Raw genomic sequence first — 18,862 nt, 5'->3', positions numbered from 1 at the left:
CTGCGCTGTAATGTTCTATCTGTCTATACAGTATTAGTGAGGGGGATGCAAGTTCATCTTTAATCCAGCAACTCCGATGTGGCTTCAGCCCTGCCCCTAATAGATATTCCCTCAACCAGGAGCGCCACAAGTCCCCAACATTCAGTCTAAAATGTCTGGATCCTGTGATTCTCGCGGTCACTGACGATGATGTCCCCTTCACAGAAAGCTACACCCTCAAGACCTTTGACCTGCCCATTCCCAGTCCCCCAGCTCCCAAATGCCTGCAGGAATGTTCCATCAGGCTGGAAGAGCTGAACCCGGTTGTTACCGCTGTCTCCCACCAGGATGTTCCCCTCGTGGTCCAGTGCCACACCGCGGGGGTACTTGAACTGTCCCAAGGCCGTGCCCTCAGAGCCAAACTTGCCAAGGAATCTGCCAGATGTGTCGAAGATCTGGATGCGGTGGTTGCCACTGTCGCTGACCACCACCCTGTTCAGTGGGCCAACGGCCACATAGTGGGGCTGGTCCAGCTGACCATCACCTGCGCCGCGACAGCCAAACTTACGGACAAATTGGCCACCTGGGGTGAAGAGCTGTATCCGGTTGTTGTCCTTGTCACAGACGTAGATGAGGCCCAGTTGATCAACTGCCACTCCCCAGGGGTAGCTCAACTGCCCATCTCCCGAACCTTCACGGCCAAAGTCCCGGACAAAGCGGCCGGAGCTATGGAAGAGCTGCAGCCGATGGTTGTAACGGTCAGCAGTTACAATCCAGCCCTGGTTACTGACAGCCACACCAGCCAGGCAATCAAACTCCCCCACGGCGCTACCGTACGACCCAAAACTTCGGAGGAAGCGGCCTCTCCTGTCAAATACCTGTTTGAGAGAATAACAAGAGATTCAAGCGTGACAACCATTCGGTTGAAGTGGCAGAGAGCTGCCCGGGGTGTGGGTTAGTTGGAGGGGGTGGCTTGGAATTATAAACAATCTCAAACTTTATTACAATACTTGATTTTTTTTGTCAAAAGATCACAGGCTAAAGGGCTACATAGTGGTGCAGTGGTTAGCACTGCTGCCTCACAGTGTCGAGGCCCCGGGTTTGATCCCAGCCCCGGGTCACTGTCCGTGTGGAGTTTGCACATTCTCCCCGTGTCTATGTGGGTCTCACCCCCACAACCCAAAGATGTGCAGGGTAGGTGGATTGGCCGCACTAAATTGGCCCTTAATGGGAAAAAATAAATTGGGTACTCAAAATTTATTTTAAAAAAGGATCACAAAATCAAATTCATGTCTGCAGGCTGAATTTCCATTGGATTACATGGAGGTATTTAAGAGGAAGCTGCCCAAGGCAGTGAGGGGGAAGATAATCACCAGTTATACAGGGAGGTTCAGATGAGAAAAGATGGGAGGGAGGCTCAAGTGACGCATAAACGGCAGTGTACCACATACTGGATTCACCGTGTGTACCACATACTGGATTCACCGTGTGTACCACTGATACTGGATTCAGCGTGTGTACCACTGATACTGGATTCACCGTGTGTACCACTGATACTGGATTCACCGTGTGTACCACTGATACTGGATTTACCGTGTGTACCACTGATACTGGATTCACCGTGTGGCCCACTGATACTGGATTCACCGTGTGGCCCACTGATGCTGGATTCACCCTGTGTACCACATACTGGATTCACCGTGTGTACCACTGATACTGGATTCAGCGTGTGTACCACTGAGACTGGATTCACCGTGTGTACCACTGATACTGGATTCACCGTGTGTACCACTGATACTAGGTTCACTGTGTGTGTACCATTGGGACTGGACACAAGGATGAGCCGGTTTTGTGGGACCAAGGACAGGTGCTCAGGGAGCCCAGCAAACCATGTCCACATGTTCTGGGCATGCCCACGCTGGTGGAATTTTGGAAGGGTGTAACAAGGACGGTATCGAGGGTGGTAGGATCCAGGGTCAATCCAGGCTGGGGACTCGCTATATTTGGGGTTGCAGTGGAGCCGAGAATGCAGGAGGTGAAAGAGGCCGGTGTTCTGGCCTTTGCGTCCCTAGTAGCCCGGTGGAGGATTCTTCTTCAGTGGAAGAATGCGAGGCCCCCAAGCGTGGAGGCCTGGGTCAACGATATGGTGGGGTTTATTAAATTGGAGAGGGTGAAATTTGCCCTAAGGAGGTCAGTGCAGGGTTTTTTCAGGTAAAAACAAAAGGTCAGCAGCAGCAGCAACCCGAGGGGGGGGGGGGGGGTTGTCTCTTTGTTTTTGTTTTGGGTTGAATATCTGTTTTTTGCCAATGACGGGCATTAATTTATTGTTTCCCTTTTGTGGGTGGGGGGGGGGGGGGGTTCTGGTTTTTTTTTTTCTTCTGTTCTTAGAATTTTCTGCTATTTTCTTTTTTGTGAAAATTTGAATTAAAATTATTTTTTTAAAAAACCATTGGGACTGGACTCACTGTGTGTACCACCAATTCTCAATTTACTCCGAATTCCATATCTCACATTATGTGATCATTGGGGCTGTTTAGCACAATGGGCTAAATCGCTGGCTTTGAAAGCAGACCAAGGCAGGCTAGCAGCACGGTTCAGTTCCCGTACCAGCCTCCCTGAACAGGTGTCGGAATGTGGCGACTAGGGGCTTTTCACAGTAACTTCATTTGAAGCCTACTTGTGACAATAAGCGATTTTCATTTCATTTCATTTCATTGTGAACCGTACGTCTCCATTCTACATATACGCAAGAACACAAGATATAGGATTCGGAATTGGCCATACATCCTTTCAAGTGAGCACCACCATTCAATAAGAATTGACCCTCCAAACCATCTCCTCTTGCCCACCCAGTCCCTTTAAGTGTCTGCCTCTGGTGTACAGTCTGCCAACTGGTTGTTTCACTGATTCCTTACCTGAACTCTGTGGTTACTGCTGTCTGCCACCACCAGCTCACCTTCCAGGGTTGCAGCCACCCCTCGGGGCCAGGTGAAATGTCCCACGTCACTCCCCTTCGATCCTATCTTGCGTTTCATGCAGCCTTTCTCTTGATAATGGAGCAGGAGGCTGCGGCCAGTCAGTCTGAAACCCGCCAGATTATTACAAATGTCCTGAGGTTCAATCACCAGAGTCGGGGTGTCTGTGGGGCAAAGAGTGTTGGGCCTTTGTCCTAACTGTGGCCTTGAGGTTACAATGTTAGTTGGTGCCTTGAGGAGGAGGCTAGATGAGTTGATAAGAGGCAGTGGGGGGTACATTTCAGTACTGTTTGGTGTTGAGGTGATTCTTGGGTATGACCTCTGAACCACCTGACCACTAGACAAAGGGGAAGAGATGATTGGCGATGGTGTGAAGTCTTTTATAACCCAGGTTACAGTTCCAAAGTTAATGCCATTATTGTAGATATCAGTGCTGGGCACAAACGTCAGAATTTGCGGCCGCTCCTGTTGGGGCTTCTCCAACTGTCTCACCTGGTCAATCAGCTCTTTGGACTGTTGGTACAGCTGCCAGAGTTTGGTGCTCGGAAGGCTACTGTTTTTGGCCAAGCTGCTATTGACGCAGTCACAGTGGCTGGACACAGTGGCCAACCCAAGTTCAAGGTCCTCCTGCTTGCTGCGGAGAGTCCTACCCGAGCTCCATATCATGCTCTCCACCTCCAGAAGTAATGCCTGTTCCCTCTCCTTTAACTCGGCCATGTGCCGTTCTGTACTGTGGCGAATCTTGGCTCGTACTGATTCTCCGTTCTCCCGGACTGACGCGGACCTCTGCTCGAGAGACCGGAGGGCATCGGAGAGTTTAGGGATGGACCTTCTCAACTGGGATACCAAACTCCTCAGGTCCCACCGCACTCGCTCCATGTGTATGCGGTGGCAGGAATTGCAAAGTTGATTCTGGCAGTGGTGGCATGTGCCAAGCTCTTTCTCCAGGCCGCACGAACCGCAGGTCAAACCGATATTGATTTGACCACTAATTTGCCCCATGGAGATGTCCAGAAAGCCGAGAATGGTTCTGTTGCTTGGGAACCCGGCGACGCCTTCCCTGGGGATGGCATGGAGCCCACGGCATTCAGGGCATTTCACCTCCCGGGCATCTTGGTCCACTAGGCTGCTCAAGCAGGGTTCTTGGCAGAAGGTGTGCTGGCAAGGCAGGAGTTTGGGCCTGGTGTAACGCTCGAGGCAAACTGAGCAGGACAGCAGCTGTTCCACCAGGTGAGGGTTCATTTCCTACTCTTTGCATCCTGTGGAGGACAGAAGCAGAGTTACAGAATCTTCGCCTCCCTTGCATTGTAACTCCCATCACACACACAATGTCCAATTGAACTGATAGACTGGGAGACACCCAGGAAGCTGTACCTAAGGAGCAGATCTCTTCCAGGTCAACAACTGGGGGCTGTATTTAATCTCAGCACCTTCAGGTTGGGTGAGGGACCTGCAAGGGTTCCTCCAGTGGATTGATACCCAAGAATCCAGATAATATAGGTGTACATATCAGCTGAGCACAGGATTGCATCAACTGCGATGCTCTCCTGGTTGAATATCTCAGTGAGAGCACTGTCAGTAGAGTCAGGGACTTGAACCCCAAGCAATGCCAGAACTTTCATGAGAGCAGACAACATTGCACAAAACTTGTTCTTCAAAACTTATTTTTTGTTTCTCGAGATTCCCATCAAACAGTCCCAGGACAGGTATGGCACAAATTGGGCGGCACGGTGGCGCAGTGGTTAGCACTGCTGCCAACGGCACTGAGGACCCGCGTTCAATCCCAGCCCCAGGTCACTGTCCGTGTGGAGTTTGCACATTCTCTCCGTGTCTGCGTGGATTTCATCCCCACAACCCAAAGATGTACAGGGAAGGTGGATTGGCCACACTAAATTGACCCTTAATTGGGAAAACAGTATTGGGTACTTAAAATTTATTTAAAAAAAAGGTATGGCACAGGTTAGATACAGAGTAAAGCTCACTCCACACTGATCCCATCAAACACTCCCAGGAGAGGTACAGCACAGGTTTAGATATAGAGTGATGCGACCATCAATTCACTCGAGACAAGAGTAGAATTAAACTGTGGCTTTAATCAACTTAGAACAGTGCCTGCCTGCGACTGATCCAATACTGAGAACCGCCGACAGGTCGACTGGTCTTTATACCTCCCTTCAAGGGGTGGAGCCATGGGCGGAGCCCATACATGCCCCAACATGTTACCCTATGGATAATGCCATACAATGGCCCATAGGAGGAGCCCACAAGGGCAACAGCATAGCACAGATACAAATACAAGGGCAACAGCACAGATACAAATACACTGGTAGATTATTGGCATGATACATTCACCACACAGAGTAAAGCTCCCTCTATACTGTCCCCATCAAACACTCCCAGGACAGGTACAGCACGGGGTTAGATACAGAGTAAAGCTCCCTCTACACTGTCCCCATCAAACACTCCCAGGACAGGTACAGCACGGGGTAAGATACAGAGTAAAGCTCCCTCTACACTGTCCCCATCAAACACTCCCAGGACAGGTACAGCACGGGGTTAGATACAGAGTAAAGCTCCCTCTACACTGTCCCCATCAAACACTCCCAGGACAGGTACAGCATGGGGTTAGATACAGAGTAAAGCTCCCTTTACACTGTCCCCATCAAACACTCCCAGGACAGGTACAGCACGGGGTAAGATACAGAGTAAAGCTCCCTCTACACTGTCCCCATCAAACACTCCCAGGACAGGTACAGCATGGGGTAGATACAGAGTAAATCTCCCTCTACACTGTCCCCATCAAACACTCCCAGGACAGGTACAGCACGGGGTTAGATACAGAGTAAAGCTCCCTCTACACTGTCCCCATCAAACACTCCCAGGACAGGTACAGCATGGGGTAGATACAGAGTAAAGCTCCCTCTACACTGTCCCCATCAAACACTCCCAGGACAGGTACAGCACGGGGTTAGATACAGAGTAAAGCTCCCTCTACACTGTCCCCATCAAACACTCCCAGGACAGGTACAGCATGGGGTAGATACAGAGTAAAGCTCCCACTACACTGTCCCCATCAAACACTCCCAGGACATGTGCAGGTACCTGGAATAAAACCTAATGAGAATGTTCTCATCCTTTGGTCTTCTGGGTTCTAATTGCCATTTCCCAGGTAAATCCTGAACTAAAGCATTGGAAAAACATGAAGCAGGAAATGAGGAACAATTAAAATTGTTCATTGGCCTTGAGCTTCACAATTTGACCCGAGTGGGTTTTAAACTCGCAGATTCTGAGCTACCGCTCCTGCTTTAGCCATGGGCCAGCCTCACAGGGTTACCCAATTGAACTTGTGGACTTCTGCAGCTTAAGGTGCAGCAGCCACATGGCTCAATGGGGTACCATAGGTCCATGCAGTACAAGCGGGCACAGACCCAGAGGTGTTCTACCATGGAAGGCGCACAGAAACACAGTGGTTGTCCCCATGTCTGCGTGGGTTTCCTCCAGGTGCTCCAGTTTCCTCCCACTAGACCTGAAAGACATGCTGTTAGGTAAATTGGACATTCTGAACTCTCCCTGTGTACCCGAACAGGCGTTGGAACGTGGTGACTAGGGGATTTTCACAGTAACTTCATTGCAGTGTTAATGTAAGCCTACTTGTGACAATAAAGATTATTACAATTTCGTCCATCAATCCAGCAAGGACTTGATTTTAAAACTCACATCCTTGTTTTCCAATCCCTCCAGGACCTCTCCCTCCTCTATCTCTGTAATCGCCTCCAAATCCACAACCCTAGGATATCTGTGCATCTCTATTCTGGTCTCTTAGCTTGTTCCTGAATTTAATGACTCCAGCATTGATGGCTGTGCATTCAGCTGCTGAGCCTGAAGCTGTGGAATTCCCTGCCTGAACATCTCTCCCTCTCTCTCACTTCCCTTCTTTAATACGCTCCTTAAAACCCCCCTCACTGACCTGGCGTTAGGCCATCTGCCCAAATGTCTCTTTACCAGACTCAGTGTCAAATTTCAGGCCTATGAAGCATCTTGAGATGCTTTATTATGTTAAAAACGCAATATAAATGCAAATTGTTGATGCTCATTCTCACCAGGAATTTAAATAATAGTCACTGGCATCTTTACCAGGCTGGCAGAGAGTAATTTCCTGGAGTTGTCACAGACAACAGAAAGTTGTTTGTCGTAGATACTGTAGAAGAGAGCTGTAAGCTCCAAAATGATAACGATGGGTTGGTGGAGGGGGGAGGAAAGTGGCAGGTGCCACATGACAGTGGCCCAGATAAGCAGATTCTTTGGGGTGGAAGACAGGTGTGCAAAGTGTGTGGGAGGACCAGTGAACCATATCCACATGTTCTGGGCATGTCCAAAGCTGAGGGGATTTTGTCAGGGGTTTGCTGATGTCATGTCCAAGGTATTAAAAACAAGGGTGGCGCTGTGTCCAGAGGTGGCGACTTTCGGGGTGTCGGAAGATCCGGGAATCCAGGAAGAGAAAGAGGCAGCTGTTCTGGCCTTTGCTTCCCTGGTAGCCCGGAGACGGATACTATTAGCTTGGAGGGACTCAAAGCCCCCGAAGTCGGAGACCTCGCTATCAGACATGGCTAGCTTTCTCTGTTTGGAGAAAATCAAGTTTGCCTTAGAACATAGAACATAGACCAGTACAGCACAGAACAGGCCCTTCGGCCCTCGATGTTGGGCCGAGCAATGATCACCCTACTCAAACCCACGTATCCACCCTATACCCGTAACCCAACAACCCCCCCTTAACCTTACTTTTAAGGACACTACGGGCAATTTAGCATGGCCAATCCACCTAACCCGCACATCTTTGGACTGTGGGAGGAAACCGGAGCACCCGGAGGAAACCCACGCACACAGGGGGACGACGTGCAGACTCCGCACAGACAGTGACCCAGCCGGGAACCGAACCTGGGACCCTGGAGCTGTGAAGCATTTATGCTAACCACCATGCTACCGTGCTGCCCCTAAGAGGGTCATTGTTAGGGTTCGTACCGAGGTGGCAACCGTTCGTCGACTTCTTCGCGGAAAATTAATCGTCAGCGGAGGGGGGGGGGGGGGGGGGGGGGGGATTAGGTTAGCATAGATTAGGGGCATTAATTAATGGTGGGACCTGTTAGAGAGGGAGGTGGTATTTACACTATGTTTATCGTCTCATGTACATTGTTTATTTTGCTGCTGTTACAATGCCAAAAAATACCTCAATAAAATTTTTATTAAAAAAAAAAGGAAAGTGGCAGATGGAGTTCAACCCTGATAAGTGTGAGGTAATGTATTTAGGGAGGTCAAAGGAAATACACAATAAATGGGAATATACTGAGAGGGTAGACCAAGTGTGAGATCTTGGAGTGCACATGCACAACTCCCTAAAGGTGGATAGGTTGTAAAAGAAGCGTATGGAATGCCCTCTTTCATTTTCAGAGTTGTAGAATACAAACGCAGGGAAATAATTTGGAATTGTATAAAACCCTGGTGAGGCCACAACTGGTGTATTGTGCACAGTTCTGGGCACATAGGAAGGATGTAATTGCTCTGAAGAGAGTGCAGAGAAGATTTACCAGAATGTTGCCGGGGCTGGAGAATTATAGCTGCGACGAGAGATCAGAGAGGTTGGGGCTGTTTTCCTTGAACAGAGAAGGCTGAGGGGCGACATGATTGAGGTGGACAAAATTGTCAGAGGGAGAGATAGAGAAATAGGAGAAACCTGTTTCCCTCAGCAAACAGTTCAAAAACCGTGGGTCATAGATTCAAGATAAGTGGCAGAAAGATTCAAGGGGACATGAGGAAAATCTTTTTTACGCAGAGGGTAGTGGGAGTCTGGAATTTGCTGCCTGAGTCCTTGGTGAGCAGATACCCTAAACTCTTTTAAGAAATACCTGGATCTGCACTTTAAATGCTGTACATTGCAGGGCGACAGGCCGTGCGCAGGAAGAGGATGGGCCGAACGACCCCATTCTGTGCTGTACCATTTCTATGGTTCATTGCCCCATTTGGGTGCAGTGGTGCTACGATTATGTTAAAAGGACTTGTGACCGGACTTCCGATGGCGGCCATGGAGTGAGCGGTCGCACATTTGGTGGCTCCCACTCAGAGTGGCATTTTTCGGGCCTCTCCACATCTGTAGGGTGAAGTTTTGGATGGAAGAGATGTAGGAGTACCTGGAGAAGGTGCAACTCCTCTGGTGGCTGGTGGATGGATACACAAACTAGGAATGGGTGGAGAAGAGAGGAGCTGTTGGTGCAGGAGAGTCTTCGTGGTTTGCCACAGGATAAGATGGCGGAGGGCAAAGGGCCTGGTCTTTCCACCCAGTGGTCAACGGAGCAGTTGGTGGAATTTCTGAATGTTAAGTTCAGCCAGCAGGGGAAGGAGGCCCTGGTCGACCTGGTCAAAATGATGGAGTTGGTTAAAGCAAGTATCGAGGGAGTGGATCAGAGGCTGGAGTCCCAGGGCCGGGTGATCCAGAAAGTGGAGGAGGCGATGCTGGAGCATGAGGAGCAGTTGGCCTCGTTGGTGATGAGGTGGGGGTGATGCAGGAGACCCAGAAGAGGCTGAAAGAAAAGGTGGAGGATCTGGAGAACCGCTCCAGAAGACAGAGTTTGAGGATTGTGGGGATGCCCGAGGCATCGAAGGTGCGGAGGCCGGCGTGTATGTGGCCAAAATGTTGGAGCAATTGATGGGGGAGGGGCCTTTGATCAGTCCCTGTAGATCGACCAAGCGCACAGGGCGCTGGTGAGGAGGCCACAAGTGGGCGAGCTGCCAAAAGCAATGGTGGTGCAGTCACACCGCTTTCTGGATAAGCAGAAGATCCTTCGGTGGGCGAAGCAGAAGAGGAGGTACACCTGGGAAGGGAGTTTGGGCGTAGAACTGGTGAAGAGGAGGGCCGGGTTTAATCAGGCTGCCCTCTTCAAGAAGTGGGTGAAGCTTGGAGTGATGTACCTCGCCAGCCTCTGGATGACTTTTCAGAATCGAGAATATTATTTTAGTACACCGGAGGAGATGGAGTTGATGAGAGACGCTGGACTCACAAGAGAAGGAGGACGTTGAGCTTTGGAGGTTTTCTGAGAAGGTTTCTTTGTTCTCAGGAACCATTTCCTCTTGAAATGCTATTTTGGATTTGATGGTGGGGTGTTTGGAGGGCAGGTGCCTCCGTTGGGGGGAATATCAAGGGTAATGGCACCTTTCCTGCTTTCTGGGAGAGTGTGGACGGGGGATGAGGTGGGGGCGGTGGTGGGGGGCTAAGGGGTTCGGAGGCCTTGGGCGGGGGCCACCATGCTAGCTGGGTGGGCTAGTTAACGGGAGTGCAGTGGGGTGATGTCAGGAGGTAGGGGAGGGGGATGGGGTTGTTGTATTTTGGGGAGGGGGGATAGGTTTGCTGTATTTTGGGGAGGGGTGATAGGGTTGTTGTATTTTGGGGAAGGGGATAGGGTTGTTGTATTTTGGGGAGGGGGATAGGGTTGTTGTATTTTGGGGAGGGGGATGGGGTTGTTGTATTTGGGGAGGGGGATGGGGTTGTTGTATTTTGGGAGGGGGATGGGGTTGTTGTATTTTGGGGGGATGGGCTTGTTGTATTTTGGGGAGGGGGGTGGGGTTGTTGTATTTTGGGGAGGGGGATAGGGTTGTAGTATTTTGGGGAGGGGGATGGGGTTGTTGTATTTTGGGGAGGGGGATGGGGTTGTTGTATTTTGGGGAGGGGGAGGGGTTGTTGTATTTTGGGGGGGATGGGCTTGTTGTATTTTGGGGAGGGGGATAGGGTTGTTGTATTTTGGGGAGGGGTGATAGGGTTGTTGTATTTTGGGGAAGGGGATAGGGTTGTTGTATTTTGGGGAGGGGGATAGGGTTGTTGTATTTTGGGGAGGGGGATGGGGTTGTTGTATTTGGGGAGGGGGATGGGGTTGTTGTATTTTGGGAGGGGGATGGGGTTGTTGTATTTTGGGGGGATGGGCTTGTTGTATTTTGGGGAGGGGGTGGGGTTGTTGTATTTTGGGGAGGGGGATAGGGTTGTAGTATTTTGGGGAGGGGGATGGGGTTGTTGTATTTCGGGGAGGGGGATGGGGTTGTTGTATTTTGGGGAGGGGGAGGGGTTGTTGTATTTTGGGGGGGATGGGCTTGTTGTATTTTGGGGAGGGGGATGGGGTTGTTGTATTTTGGGGAGGGGGATAGGGTTGTAGTATTTTGGGGAAGGGGATGGGGTTGTTGTATTTTGGGGAGGGGGATCGGGTTGTTGTATTTTGGGGAGGGGGATAGGGTTGTAGTATTTTGGGGAGGGGGAGGGGTTGTTGTATTTTGGGGAGGGGGATAGGGTTGTAGTATTTTGGGGAGGGGGGTGGGGTTGTTGTATTTTGGGGAGGGGGATGGGGTTGTTGTATTTTGGGGAGGGGGAGGGGTTGTTGTATTTTGGGGGGGATGGGCTTGCTGTATTTTGGGGAGGGGGATGGGGTTGTTGTATTTTGGGGAGGGGGAGGGGTTGTTGTATCTTGGGGAGGGGGGGTGGGGTTGTTGTATTTTAGGGAGGGGGATAGGGTTGTTGTATTTTGGGGGTGGGGGTGGGGTTGTTGTATTTTGGGGGGGATGGGTTGTTGTATTTTGGGGAGGGGGAGGGGTTGTTGTATTTTGGGGGGTTGGGGTTGTTGTATTTTGGGGAGGGGGATGGGGTTGTTGTATTTTGGGAGGGGGATGGGGTTGTTGTATTTTGGGGAGGGGGAGGGGTTGTTGTATTTTGGGGAGGGGGATGGGGTTGTTGTATTTTGGGAGGGTGATGGGGTTGTAGTATTTTGGGGAGGGGGATGGGGTTGTTGTATTTTGGGGAGGGGAGGGGTTGTTGTATTTTGGGGAGGAGGAGGGGTTGTTGTATTTTGGGGAGGGGAGGGGTTGTTGTATTTTGGGGAGGGGGATGGGGTTGTTGTATTTTGGGGAGGGGGATGGGGTTGTTGTATTTTGGGGTGGGGGATGGGGTTGTTGTATTTTGGGGAGGAGGAGGGGTTGTTGTATTTTGGGGAGGGGAGGGGTTGTATTTTGGGGAGGGGGATGGGGTTGTTGTATTTTGGGGTGGGGGGTGGGGTTGTTGTATTTTGGGGAGGGGAAGGGCTGTTGTATTGTTTGGGGGGGGGATGGGGTTGTTGTATTGTTTGGGGTGGGATGGGGTTGTTGTATTTTGGGGGGAGGGGGTTGTTGTATTTTGGGGAGGGGAGGGGTTGTTGTATTTTGGGGAGGGGGATGGTGTTGTTGTATTTTGGGGGGGGAGGGGGTTGTTGTATTTTGGGGAGGGGGACGGGTTGTTGTATTTTGGGGAGGGGGAGGGGTTGTTGTATTTTGGGGAGGGGGATCGGGTTGTTGTATTTTGGGGAGGGGGAAGGGTTGTTGTATTTTGGGGAGGGGGGTGGGGTTGTTGTATTGTTTGGGGTGGGATGGGGTTGTTGTATTTTGGGGGGGAGGGGGTTGTTGTATTTTGGGGAGGGGGAGGGGTTGTTGTATTTTGGGGAGGGGGATGGGGTTGTTGTATTGTTTGGGGGGGGGGGTGTTGCTGACAGGGGTGTGGTTGCTGATGTGCAGTTGGAAAGGGAGTGATGATGGTGGACATCCCGGGGTGGGTCTGGAGGGTCGCGTGACACGGGCCGGGGGCTGGCCGAAAAAGAGATACGGTTGATCGGCAGGGGAGGGGGCGGGGTGCCCCCTGACCAGGCTGGTCACATGGAACATGCGGGGGTTGAATGGGCCGGTCAAATGGTCACTTGTGTTCACGGTCCTGAGGAGTCTGAAGACAGAGTGGCCTTTTTTGCAGGAGACGCATCTAAAGATAGAGGACCAGACAAGGTTGAGGAAGGGATGGGTGGGTCAGGGGTTCCACTCGGGATTGGACATGAAGACGAGGGGCTGCTGGTGAATAAGCAGGCGGCGTTCGAGGTGGGGAGCATTGTGGCAGATCTGGGAGGAAGTTTGTGATGGTGCATGGGATGCTGGAGGGGATGCCGGTGGTCTTGGTAAACGTTTATTCCCCAATTTGGGATGGTATAGATTTCATGAGACGGGTTCTAGGGAGGATTCCTGACCAGGATTCGCACCAGTTGATCATGTGGGGGGGGTGTTAATACGGTTATAGAGCCAAGCTTGGACCAGTCAAGCCTGAGACTGGGGAAGGTGTCAGCAGTGGCAAAGGAGCTGAAGGGGTTTATGGAGCGTATGGGGGTGGTGGATCCGCAGAGGTTTGGGAGGCCGAGGGTGAAGGAATTTTCATATTTTTCCCATGTCCACCGGGTGTGCTCCCAGATTGATTTTTTTGTGGACAGGGCATTGTTGGCGGGGTTGGGCGATTCAGAGTATTCGGCGATCATGATCTCCGAAGTGGAGGCTGGTTGTGAGGTTCTTGGCGGATGAGGAGGTGTGCGAGTTGGTGAGGGCAGCCATTCAGGGGTATGTGGAGCTCAATGACACGGGGGAGGTGACGGTCACCACGCTGTGGGAGGCACTCAAGGTGGTGGTTCGGGGGGGAAGTTTATTTCAATTTGAGCGCGTAGGGAGAAGGAAGAATGGGCAGAGATGGCAAGGCTGCTAGATGAGATCATGAGGGTAGACAGGAGGTATTCAGAGGCAGGACTGTTGAAGGAGAAGCAGAGGCTCCAGCTGGAGTTTGGATTAGTGCCCATGGAGAAGGCAGTGGGGCAGTCGCGGAGGGCCAGTGTATGATTACGGTGAGAAGGCGAGCAGGATGCTGGCCCACCAACTGAGGAAGCAGGAAGGTGGTGAGGGGAATTAGCAGTAAAGGACGAGTCGGGAAGAGTGGTGTTGGACTCAACCTGGTGAGGATGAATGGGGTGTTTGAGGCTTTCTACAGAAGGTTGTATGAATCAGAGCCCCCGGCCGGTGGGGGAGTGGCGGTTCCTGGATGGGAGTTTCCCAGGGTGGATAAGGAGTTGGTGCAGGGATTGGGAGACCCTATCTGGTTGAGGGAGATAAGGGCTGCAGCACAGGAAGAGGCAGGGTGCCCGCTCTCCCCGTTGCTTTTTGCCTTGGCTGTAGAGCCATTGGCAATGGCGCTTAGAGCGTCGAGGGACTGGAAAAGGATTGTGCAGTGGTGTCAAGCACAGGGTTTCGCTGTACGTGGATAGCCTGTTGTTATATTGTTCAGACCTATTGGGTGGTATTGGGGGCATTATAGGGACTTTGGAGGAATTTGGCCGGTTCTCCGGGTACAAGTTGAATATGGGAAAGATTGAGAAGAGGTGAGGGGAGCTGCCGTTCAAAATAGTGGGGGCCAGTTTTACATACCTGGGCATCCAGGTGACGTGGGGTTGGGCACAGCTGCATAAGTTGAATTTGACTCGGTTGGTGGAGCAGATGAAGGGGGATTTTAAGAGGTGGGATGTGTTGCCATTGTCGCTGGCTGGACGGGTGCAGACAGTAAAGATGACGGTGCTGCCAAGGTTCCTGTTTATATTTCACAATCTCTCGATCTTTGTCCCAAATCCTTCTTTAAAAAGGTCAATGCGCTGATCTCTGGGTTTGTATGGGTGGGGAAGACTCCACGGGTCAAAAGAGCTTTTGCATAGCAATACTGCCTCACGGCACCAAGGTCCCAGGTTCGATCCCGGCTCTGGGTCACTGACTGTGTGGAGTTTGCACATTCTCCCCGTGCTTGCGTGGGTCTCACCCCCACAACCCAAAGATGTGCAGGCCAGGTGGATTGGCCAAGCTAAATTGCCCCTTAATTGGAAAATATGAATTGGGTGCTCTAAATTTACAAAGAAAAGAGCTTTTGCAGCGGGGGCGAGGAATGGGGGTGTTGGCCTTGTTGAACATAATGAACTACTACTGGGCAGCAAACATCACAATGGTTAGGAAATGGGTAGTGGGGGAGGGGTCGATGTGGGGCAGATGTAGGCAGCTTCTTGTAGGGGAACGAGCTTAAGGGCATTGTTAACAGCGTTTCTGCCATTCTCGCCAGCCAGGCACTCAGTGAGCCCAGTGGTGTCGGCCTTGAGGGTATGGGGGCAGAGGAGGCAGCATTTGGGACTGGAAGGTGCCTCAGTGTGGGCACCGATCCGTGATAATCACAGGTTTGCACCAGGGGCTGGGATGTGAGGTTTTGGGGGTGGCGGCAGGCAGGGATTGAGCGATTTGGAGACCTGTTTATAGGGGGTAGTTTCATAAAATTGGAGGACCTGGGGGAAGAGTATGAGCTGCCGAGGGGAAACGGTTTCAGGTACCTGCAGGTTTGGGATTTTGTGGAGAGAGAAGTACCATCCTTTCCTGGGTTACTGTCCTTGGGGTTGCAGGATAAGGTACTTCGAAGGAGGAGATGGGGGAGGGAAAGGTGTCTGAGGTATAATAATAATAATCTTTATTGTCACCATTAGGCTGACATTAACACTGCAATGTAACACCACTGTTTAAGAAGGGAGGGAAGCAGAAGACGGGAAATTATCGGCCGTTTAGCCTGACTTCGGTCATTGGTAAGATTTTAGAGTCTGTTATTAAAGATGAGATCGCGAAGCACTTGGAAGTGCATGATAACATAGGACTGAGTCAGCACGGCTTTGTCAAAGGGAGGTTGTGTCTGAAAATCTGTTAGAGTTCTTTGAGGAGGTAACAAGGAAGTTAGATAAAGGAGATCCAGTGGACATAATTTATTTAGATTTCCAGAAGGCCTTTGACAAGGTGCCGCATAGGAGACTGTTAAATAAGTTAAAAGCCCATGGTGTTAAGGGTAAAATCCTGGCACGGATAGAGGATTGGCTGACTGGCAGAAGGCAGAGAGTGGGGATAAAGGGGTATTTTTCAGGATGGCAGCCGGTGACTAGTGGTGTGCCTCAGGGTCTGTGCTGGGACCACAACTTTTCACAATATACATTAATGGTCTGGAAGAAGGAACTTAAGGCACTGTTGCTAAATTTGCAGATGATACAAAGATCTGTAGAGGGACAGGTAGTATTAAGGAAGCAAGGGGGCTGAAGAAGGATTTGGACAGGCTAGGAGAATGGGCAATGAAGTGCAAATGAAATACACTGTGGAAAAGTGTGAGGTTATGCACTTTGGAAGGAGGAATTTAGGCACTGACTATTTTCTAAATGGGGAAATGCTTAGGCAATCAGAAGCACAAAGGGACTTGGGAGTCCTTGTTCATGATTCTCGTGCAGGTTCACGTGCAGGTTCAGTTGGCAGTTAGGAAGGCAAATGCAATGTTAGCATTCATGTCAAGAGGACTAGAATACAAGAGCAGGGATGTACTTCTGAGGCTATATAAGGCTCTGGTCAGACCCCATTTAAAGTACTGTGAGCAGTTTTGGGCCCCGTATCTGAGGAAGGATGTGTTGGCCTTGGAAAGGGTCCAGAGGAGGTTCAGACCTGTGTGAAGGTGTGTAAGGGGCTGGTTTAGCACAGGGCTAAATAACTGGCTTTTAAAGCAGACCAAGGCAGGCCAGCAGTGCGGGTTCAATTCCCATACCAGCCTCCCCAAACAGGTGCCGGAATATGGCGACTAGGGGCTTTTTACACTAACTTCATTTAAAGCCTACTTGTGACAATAAGTGATTTTCATTTCCTTTCACAAGAATGATCCCTGGAATGAATAGCTTGTCGTTTGAGGAACGGTTGCGGACTCTGGGTCTGTGCTCGTTGGAGTTTAAAAGGATAAGGGGGGATCTTATTGAAACTTACAGGATACTGCGAGGCCTGGATAGAGTGGACGTGGAGAGGATGTTTCCACTTGTAGGAGAAACTAGAACCAGAGGATACCATTTCAGCCTAAAGGGACGATCCTTTAAAACAGAGATGAGGAGGAATTTCTTCAGCCAGAGAGTGATTAATCTGTGGAACTCATTGCTGCAAAAGGCTGTGGAGCCCAAATAACTGAGTGTCTTTAAGACAGAGATAGATAGGTTCTTGATTAAAAGGGGATCGGGGGTAATGGGGAGAAGGCAGGAGAATGGGGATGAGAAAATATCAGCCATGATTGAATGGTGGAGCAGACTTGAGGGGCAGAGTGGCCTAATTCTGCTCCTATGTCTTATGGTCTAATGAAGTTACTGTGAAAAGCCTCTAGTCGCCACATTCCGGCACCTGTTTGGGTACACTGGCCAGCACAGACACGATGGGCCGAAGGGCCTCTTTGTGTGCTGTGAAAATCTAAGGCTCTAGATGTCCACATTACCGAGGGTGAATTTAAGCAGAGTAAAAACCCATCTAAACAACTTCAGAGTGCTCAGCAGGGGCCCTGGTCCCTTTAAGAGCAAAACGAGGAGGTGTAATACAACAAGCTGCTCTGAAGAAAACAGACGTCAGCACATAACACCAGGCTCTAAATTAAAAGTGTGGAATCCAGCCGAACTCTGCTAATCCCTCCCACACACAGATACACATAAACATGAGTACAAAACCGACTCAGAAATGAATAATATATTCACCAACCGAAGGAAAAATCCTTTCTTCAAATTGAAATCTAAATGCCTCTCGCAGCTCCCCTCGGGCTGATTGTGCTGTTGCTCCAGGTGTCAGCTCCGGCACTGTAAGTGTGGGAGCGCCGAGGTTGCTCCAATGCTTTACCTCCTGCCTGTTGTTGCTGTTTACCATCACCTGCTCCCAATATCGAAGCACCGGTTGGTGAGCCTGCTCTGTAAAGAGAGAAGCTTTACACCTGATCCGACCAACAGATACTGGATCTGCTCCCTCCACGGATCACCTCCCCCGGAGAGGGGGCCAAGAGAAACAGAGGGCGAGGGAGGGCACACCGACACAGAAAGAGAGAGAGGAAATCAAGAAGGAACACACATAGATAGTGACACAGATAGAAAGACAGAGACACACAGATAGAAACACAGGAAGACTGAGACAGAGAGAGAGAGAAACACAGACAGATATGAAACAGAGAGAAATTCGTAGAAACACAGAATTGTAATGATGCAGAAGGAGGCTGTTTAGCCCCTTGTGCTTGTACCAGCTCTCCGAATGATAACTCACCTAGTATTTCCCCCCCACCTTCTCCTTGTAACCCTGCACATTAGAATATATAGAATCCCTATAGTGCAGAAGAAGGCCATTCAACTCATCGAGTCTGCACAACTCTGGTGACCTTTGTGAGGGGTTTCCACGATGGAAGGCGGAGTGATCACAAAGAGACACAAAACTCTTTTGAAGAACTAAACTAATTTTATTAACGCTACTAAATTTGGTTTGACACTTATTCTGAATAGCAAACATACATGTAGGAATTAAACTACACTCACTAACACTCTCTCTATCTATTAATTATAACTATTATATCTTAACTAACTCTGCAATACACTACGAATCTTATCTTCTTCAGCTCCAGTCTAATCTCCTCCCCTTAGCTTAAGAGCCAGTGCAATTTATAGTACTGTCCTTTAGCTCCCTCTAGTGGCTAGGCTTAACATAACATTAACTCTTCACATGCTGTACATTTTATAATGTCACATGGCCCTCCGAATGAGCACCACACCTAGGCCCATTCCCCTGTCCTATGCCCAGAGCCTAATCTAACCTACACATCTTTGGACACATAGGAGCAATTTTTTACAGCAAACCACCTAACCTGCACATCTTTCGACTGTGGGAGGAAACCGGAGAACCCAGATGAAATCCACACAGAGACGGAGTGAAAATGCAAACTCCACACAGACAGTCACCCAAGGTCGGAATATAAACCAGGTCCCTGGTGCAGTGAGGCAATAGTACTAACCACTGTGCCACAATGCCAGATAACACTCTAATTCTCTTTTGAAAGCCTCGATTGAACCTGCGTCCACCACACTCTCAGGCAGTGCATTCCAGACCCCAACCACTCGTGAGTAAAGGTTTTTCCTCATGTCACCATTGCTTCTTTTGCCAATTACTTTATATCGATGTATTCTCGGTCTTGATTCTTTCACAAGTGG

General features: G+C 50.2%; 1 protein-coding gene across 1 annotated transcript; it reads right to left on the bottom strand.

Moving 5' to 3' along the window:
• On the bottom strand, nucleotides 1–17,698 carry LOC119960228 (RING finger protein nhl-1-like). The gene is made up of 3 exons (XM_038787991.1): nucleotides 17,379–17,698; nucleotides 2,895–4,213; nucleotides 1–857 (listed from the first exon to the last, which is right to left on the bottom strand). Exons 2-3 carry the CDS (start codon nucleotides 4,194–4,196, stop codon nucleotides 147–149), a joined length of 2,013 nt encoding a protein of 670 aa, XP_038643919.1. The 5' UTR covers nucleotides 4,197–4,213; nucleotides 17,379–17,698; the 3' UTR covers nucleotides 1–146.
• Between the last annotated feature and the right edge of the window lie 1,164 nt (nucleotides 17,699–18,862).

Source organism: Scyliorhinus canicula, chromosome 2 (genome assembly GCF_902713615.1).
Source record: "Scyliorhinus canicula chromosome 2, sScyCan1.1, whole genome shotgun sequence".
Classification (NCBI taxonomy): Eukaryota; Metazoa; Chordata; class Chondrichthyes; order Carcharhiniformes; family Scyliorhinidae; genus Scyliorhinus; species Scyliorhinus canicula.
Note: the sequence above shows the minus strand (reverse complement) of the source record. Positions and strands in the feature narration are given on the sequence as shown.